The 7092-nt window shown below is 52.4% G+C and overlaps 1 protein-coding gene across 1 annotated transcript in view; it reads right to left on the bottom strand.

The window, feature by feature from the left end:
• Positions 1 to 5973, bottom strand: part of Spred3 (sprouty related EVH1 domain containing 3) — a 6923-nt gene extending 950 nt beyond the window's left edge. The window contains exons 1-5 of the mRNA XM_010632868.2: positions 5559 to 5973; positions 4082 to 4250; positions 3918 to 3991; positions 1698 to 1838; positions 177 to 474 (exon numbers count right to left, since the gene is read on the bottom strand). Coding sequence (XP_010631170.1) covers positions 177 to 474; positions 1698 to 1838; positions 3918 to 3991; positions 4082 to 4250; positions 5559 to 5735 — 859 coding nt within the window. The 5' untranslated portion in view covers positions 5736 to 5973. The remainder of the gene's footprint in view (positions 1 to 176; positions 475 to 1697; positions 1839 to 3917; positions 3992 to 4081; positions 4251 to 5558) is intronic.
• Positions 5974 to 7092: the final 1119 nt, after the last annotated feature.

Here is a 7092-nt window from a genome sequence, read left to right as displayed (position 1 = left end):
CCATGTTTTTAGTTTTCAATCAGTGTAAGAAGAAAATTCAAATAAGAGTCTAATTTCAGCTTTGAGGTCAGGTCTCCCTGTGTCTTTTAGCAATTTCTTTAATCCCAATTGAATTGAGTTTAAGAAAAATTATTGCTAAGAATTCTACCAACCCTTGAAAGTGTTTGATTCTATACGTTTTATCTTAGCTCTCAAGTAGGAATAATAATATTCAGGGGGTGGGCGAGCTGGGGGAGCTGGGGGCGCAGCCTCTGTGAGAGGGGCAGGTAATGACACTGGAGGACCCAGGGCTGCGCCCCTCAACGTGCCAGTCTTGGCGAAGCGCACAACACAGGTGGATAGGGTGAGGGAAGCAGGTGGTCCAGAGCGCCGGTAATCCTCATAGCCGCGGCCACCCCAGCCTGGGCCTCCTGCCCCGACCACAGGATCTGAGGGCTCCGGAATCCCCGTAAATGGCAGAAGTGGAGGGTAGCTCTGCAGGAGGAAGGAAGAAAGAGATTGGTTTAGTGAAGCCCATGACTCACCCACCCCCACCACAATCTATCCAGTCCCAGAAAAACCTACAAGCTGGGAGTGGTGTCCTGTACCTGGAATCCCAGCATTTTGGAGGCTGAAGCAGGAGGATCTCGAAATCAAGCACAGTCTGGGCAATTCAGTGATTTAGCAAGACCCAGTCTCAAAATTAAAATAAAAATGAAACAGCAGGGGATGGGGATATAACTCAGTGTGAAGGCCCTGGCTTCCATTCCCAGTACTCCCAAAAATAAATAAATAAATTAATTAATTAATTCCCAAGATTCGGCTACAGGCCTTTGGCTTCCAAGAACCCTGTTTCTAAAATCCTAGGCACAAGATTCAGGCTTCCAAGATCACAGCCTGCTCCACTCCCAAGGTCCCTTGGCCCTCTATTCTCAGGGTCACACAAAGGAATACAGAACCAACCCCACACCTTAAAGACCTGGAGCCTAGTGGCTTAAGGCTTCCAGTTCTGCCAGTCTCCAGATCTAGGAGTCCCAGCCCTCTGCCCCTTCAAATCGTGGAGTTCTGGATCCTAGCCACCTCCTCCTCAGGAAGAGGGAGTCCAGTCCCTGGGCCTCTTTCACTCCCTTGGTTACTGAGCCTCCCTCTTGTGAACTAAGCAGTCTTTTGTTTTGTTTTGTTTTGTTTTTTGGTCTGTTGCTGGTCTTGAACTCACTATGTAGTCCAGGCTGGACTATGTAGTCACAACACTCCTTCTGTCCCAGCCTCCAGAGTGCTAGGATTTTTTTGGGGGTGGTGGTGCCAGGAATCAAATTCGAGGGCTGAATTTGCCAGACAGGTGCTGTGCCGCAGATCTGTATCCCCTGCCCAGAGTGCTAGGATTACAGGTATGCACTACCATGCGGGACTAAACAGTTCTAAGGTGCCTTTCCATGGGCATCAGCATCCTCTAATACACCGAGAAAATTGCCCAAGTCTTTCCCCACGCCTTTCTGAAATTCAGAACTCCCCCGAATCTAAAGAGTGCAGAAAACATCTGAAGCCTCCAGTCAACCCTCCGAGAAGCCCAGGCCTCTATCCCACCCTACTCAGCAGACACGTCAGCCATTCCCTGGGACCTGTGTATCCCTTCTCACCCTTGTGGGGCTCAGCTCCAGCGCCCTTAGGGACCCCAGCGCCAGTCCCTTTTCCACCCAAACTTCCGCTGGGGGTCGCACCTGAGCCGAGGAGCGGCGCTGTGGGGGCGTGGTCGGCCCGAAGGCAGAGACGGACTCCACAGTGACTATGGGGGCAGCTGCGGCGGTAGGAGGCGTCTCCTGACGGCTGTGACTGGAGGAGGAGTCGCTGTCCACGTGGGACTGGGGGAAATAGGTGGCCTCAGGGCGGAGAATCCCCCATACACAGCCCGTGCCCCCACAAAGACCCCCTCCCATAGAAAACAAGGGCTCTGGGGCCGTGCAGGCCTGGGTTCAAGTACTTCTCACCTCAGAGCTCACCTCTGAGCCTCAGTTTCCTCCTCTGTAAAATGGGGATCATAATAGTACCTATTGGTAAGGATGTGGTTAGGACCCATTGTAAAGGGCACAGCGCGTGCCCGAAGTACAGGAAGAGCTGGAAATGGTGGTTATTAATATTAGAGTCCTCTTCTTAACTGCTCAGCTCACCAACCTACAGAACATCAAAGCATCTTCTCGCTTCTCAGAACCCCTCTCTCCCTTGGCCACTCAGCCACCTTCCTGCCTCATTCCCACCCCACATCTTTTAGGGGACCCCCCCCCATGATCTCCTTCCCATCCGAACCAGGTTCTAGCTGAAGCTGCCCTTCTTGGATCCTTAGTTTTCCTTTCTGTAATTTGACCATGACCCTTACTGCCTCTGTTCACTGTCTTCAGTATATATCTACCGAGCACCGTGGCATGCAGGACAACAAGGCCACTGTGCAGGTCTCAGCCAGAGCGCACGCAGCCTCTTTTGAATCAGGACGCCAAAGACAGGAACTGTCTGTGGCCCACCTCCACTTTCCCTTATTCTGAGACTTTCCCCCTTTTCACCCAGGAAACCAGTTCCGGTTCTGAATACCTCCAGGTATTCTCAGCAATACCTGCTGTGGCCAAGAAGTGTCAAAATGTACCCAACCTTCTGTGCATTAATTCATTCAGTCAATTTATCCAACTCATTTACGGAACACTTACTGTATACAAGGCAATGTTTTAGGCAATGGATATGCAAGGAGACACCAATGAAAGATCCTTGCCCTCCTAGAGCTGACATTCTACCATGAGAGACAGCAAACCAACAGAAAAGAAAGCAGTCTTTTCATGGTGCATGCTTGGAGGCTGAGGCAGGACTGCCAAGAGTTCAAGGCCAGCCTGGGCTACATAAAGTATGAGTTCAAGACCAGCACGAACTACATAGCAAGACCCTGTCTCGAAAGAAAGAAAGAAAGCTGATAAGGGGCACTGGGACATGGGAAAGAGTGTTCCAGACATAAGAAACAGCTAATGCAAAGACTCTAAGATAAGAATGTGGTTGCCCTGTTGTAGTAAGCTAAGGAAGTCACTGTGGCTGCAGCTGAGTGAGGGAACAGGAATCCAGGACCAGATGGTGTGGGATCTTAGGTGCCACTGTAAGGACTCCATCCTCTCCTCTGAGTGAGCTGAAGCCCTGGGAGTGACCTGGGAAGGGGAGGGCTGTGATCTGACTCGGCAGTCAGTGGGATTCCCCAGGCCGAGTGGGAATCGGAGAGCTGGGGATAAGGTGGGGGGTGACAATGAGAAGATGTTGAGATGTTCTAGTGAGGAGATAAGGTTGGACAGTACCAGATGTGAGATGGATTCTGATCATTGTGAAAGTAAAACCAATATTTACTAACAGGTTAGATGAGAAGCATAAAAAATAAGAAGAGTCAAGGGTGACTCTGAGATTTAGCAGCCTGAATATCTGGTACATGGAGTTGTCACTTATTTCATCATTAATTTACTTTCTTTCTTTTTTCCCCCGCTTTTGTGAAACTGGGGATAGAATTCAGGGCCTTGCTAGGCTAAGCAAGAGCTCAACCTGAGCTGCACCCTCAGCCCCTTTTACTTTTAATATTTATTCATTTTTAAAAATCTATCCTTTTTTTTTCTGCCCTCCCACACTAGAATAAAAGTTCCAAGAAGAAATGAACTTTATTTAATCCACTGATGTATCCCCAGTGCCTAAAACATTGCCTGGTACATAGGAGATGCTCACTAAGTACTGGTGAATGAATTTGTGTATCACCATACAAGAGAAAAACTAGTTTAACTGAGACTGAATTGACATTAATTCTGTAGGCCTAATTCTGTGTCACAGCATGTGCCCCAGTGCTGGCCACAGTAGGTGCTCAGGAATATTCTGTAGATCAAGAGCCACTCCCTACCCTCCCAGCAGGGAGGCATCCCCCCCGGACTCACCGTCAGAGGGCAGGGGGTCTCTGCAGTGTCCTGGGAAGGAGAGGAGGAGGAGGAAGAGGAGGGGGTGAGGGAGCCTGGGCAGGGAGAGAGACAGAGTGAGTCCCAGTCCCAACTTCTCCCACCCCAGACCCCCAGCCCGAGTGCCCACCACTCGACCCACTCACCTCGGCCCAGTGTGGCCAGCGCAGCCAGCAGGCTCTTCTGGAACTCATCAGCCTCAGCGGGGCTCTGAAATGTCAGCCCAAACTTGCAGTCACCCAAGCTCCAGTGGTGGAAGATGGGGTTCACTTTGTTGTAAACCAAGCCCGGTCTCAGGGTGCATTCCAAGGTGGTCTGAGAGGCAGGAAGGTCTGTATCAGACACCCCTTTCCCAGCCACACATGTGACTCCACCTCAGGCTTTCTACACACTCTAGGATCCCACCAACCTCATTGCCAAAGGTACCCCCAACATTGATATCTCAGTATTTCTTCCCAATTTATAGAATGTAATTCTTCCAACCCTTTGATCGCTACATTTTTCTAACATCTTCCTCTGATGTCCCAGGAAGAACTCCCAAATTCACTGAATGCCTAAAAAATAGCCCCTTTCCGATAAACAACTATTTCCCCTTCTTTTTTCTTTTGGTACCAGAGATTGAACTCAGGTCCTTGTGCTTACGAGGCAGGCAGCAGAACCACTAGGCTAAATTCCCCGCCTCCCCCTTCTGACTCAGTAGTACTCCTCACACCCTCCTGAACATGTCAAAATATTACACTTAACTTTCTTTTGAAGTCTCAATAATTGTCTGAAACCTTACCCCAAAAGTATCCTTATTATACTTCCACCAATTTCCCCTCAATGTTGCTTAACGTGCTAGATGTTCCCTCAAATCCCTGCCTAACATTATTCCTCCACCCCATTTCACCTTTCCAAATCCGTCATTCCCCTGCTGTGAAAGACATCCTTCCCTAACCCCTTTTGCTTTTCTTTACCGCAACCCCCGCTTCTTTTTTGATCTTGCTGTGTAGCCCAGTCTGGGCTGGAACTCGAATCATCCTGCCTCAGCCTTTCAAGAGCTGGGATTAAAGAAAGGTGTGTGCTACCACGACAGTCATTCTCCTCCAGCCTTTTCGAAGCAATACAAATCTTCCCACTACATCCCCAGCTGAAACTTCCACATCGCCTCACTGAATCCTGCCAGACAGCCCAGTCATTCCTGCTGAACCCAAACTTTCCACCGAATTTGACCCCCAGAAAATGCCTCCAGATACTTAGGGCAGACAGGGGTGAGTTGGTGTAGGACCTCATGGTGAGGATCTCTGAACAAGATGGAGCCACGGGAGGGTTCTGAGAGGAAGAGGGATATGATCTGAGTCGGGTGTAAGCAGGGCCCCTGTAGAACAGATGGGTTGGCCAGGGAAGCAGAAAGAGGGCAGGAAGACCAGTAAGGAGGGACTAGCAGGAGATGCAGTGGGCAGGATCTGCCTGATATCCCACATACCTCCCGAAATTCCCAGTTCTTCTCCCCAGGACAGATATTCACTCCCACACTGCAGCACAGCCCCAGTTTGGGAGACATCCTGATTCTCCTCTGCACTCCCAGCCCCATTCCCCTGCCGCCCAGGACCCCACCCGACCCCACGCCCCAGGGTGGCTCACTTTCTGGTCCCGGAGGCGCTCCCCGTGGATGACGTAGTGCCCCTGGCGGGCCCCCCCCTCGGGCCTGGCCCCTCGGACCCGACATACGCTCACCTGGCTGAGGCCCCCGCCCCCCACAGGCAGCCAGCCCCCACTGGAGTCATCTCGGGCCATCACCACGGCTCGGACCCGCACCATGTACCTGGCGGTGGGGAAGACAAGGACAAGTCAGAGACCCCCAAATCCTGTTCTCCCTTTCAGTGTTCCCCTGAGCCTGCTCTTCCTTCTATCTTTGTCTCTCACATCCGGACCACTGCACCCTTGGCCACCAATACCCCTCATGCCCACCTTCACCTAGCATGGCTTCTTTCTTCCTATGACATCTCTTCTCTCATCTCTATCTTCTTCCCCATATCTACCTCTTCTCTGCATGGCCACGTTTCCCCCACCTTTCCCACCCCCATCCCCACAGCCTGGGTTTTTCACTTCCCCTCCCCCTCCCGCTCATCCCCTCACCCCGGTCTCCTTGCCTCTCTGCACATTCCCACAGCCCCACCCATAGTTCCCCCTCGCAGCAGGGTTCCTGCGTATATGTATTTTCTTGGGGCCCATCAACTCAGCTCCCATTCCTCCAACACTGCCTCCGCACCCTGTCACCCAGGCCACTGGCTGGGTGAGAAGCCCTGGCTCTCTTCCCCCACCCCTTCCCGGATTTATGAATGAGACCGGATGCAAAGCTCACTGAGTCACCCAGCAACCGGGAGATGGGTAGGGAGCAGGGAGAGAACCAGAAATGGCCAGAAAGAGAGGCCGAGAGAGAGAGATGGAGGCAAAGAAAGCCAGAATCGGGCGACCGAAAAGATCCTGGAGCATTTCATTCACAAAAATCAAGATTGCTCCTTCAGGTCCCAGCCGAAGGCAGGCATGGGGGACAAATGAGGGGATTGATTCCCCCCTCTTCAGTACCCTTCAGAAACACTACCCCGCCCCTTAGCTCAGGGGGGACGTAGCCCTCCGCCCAGTAATCCGGATAAGCAGTCAACCTTCCACTGCTTCCCAGCGCAGGGACCCTGGCGTCCGAACCTTAGGGACCCAAGCAACGAGTTCTAGCCCCCTCCCCCACCTGCAGGATGCTGGGTTTCCCCAGCCTCTCGGGAGGGGAAGGGGCGGCCGCAGCGCCCCCAGCCCCTTTTTCTCAATGGGATGGGATTTTGTGAATGAGCAGTCACGTGATGCTGCTTCCTTTGTCCGCCCGCCTCCCCCGACAACAGGTGAAGCAGGGAAAGAGGGCAGGGGTCCCCCCAGGGCCTAGATAGCATAGGGCACCGGGATTTCAGGGCGCCCTATGATCCCCATACATCTGCGTTCCCGGGGGGAGTGGTCCTTGAAGTTCCTCAATGGTGAGGGTCCAAGACGAAATTTTGTGAATGGGGCGTCCTCGGAGGAAGTCCAAGACCCTCATATGGAGACTGGTAGCCCAAATGGCTGCCGCGCAGTTTGGGGGCCACCACCCCTGGTCCTCCCGACAGGGGTCCGCGGGGGCCCGGGTGCACAG

The sequence above is a fragment of the Fukomys damarensis genome, unplaced genomic scaffold (assembly GCF_012274545.1).
Source record: "Fukomys damarensis isolate Sample0158 unplaced genomic scaffold, DMR_v1.0_HiC HiC_scaffold_19, whole genome shotgun sequence".
NCBI classification, from domain to species: domain Eukaryota; kingdom Metazoa; phylum Chordata; class Mammalia; order Rodentia; family Bathyergidae; genus Fukomys; species Fukomys damarensis.
This window is presented reverse-complemented; position numbering and strand designations above follow the sequence as displayed.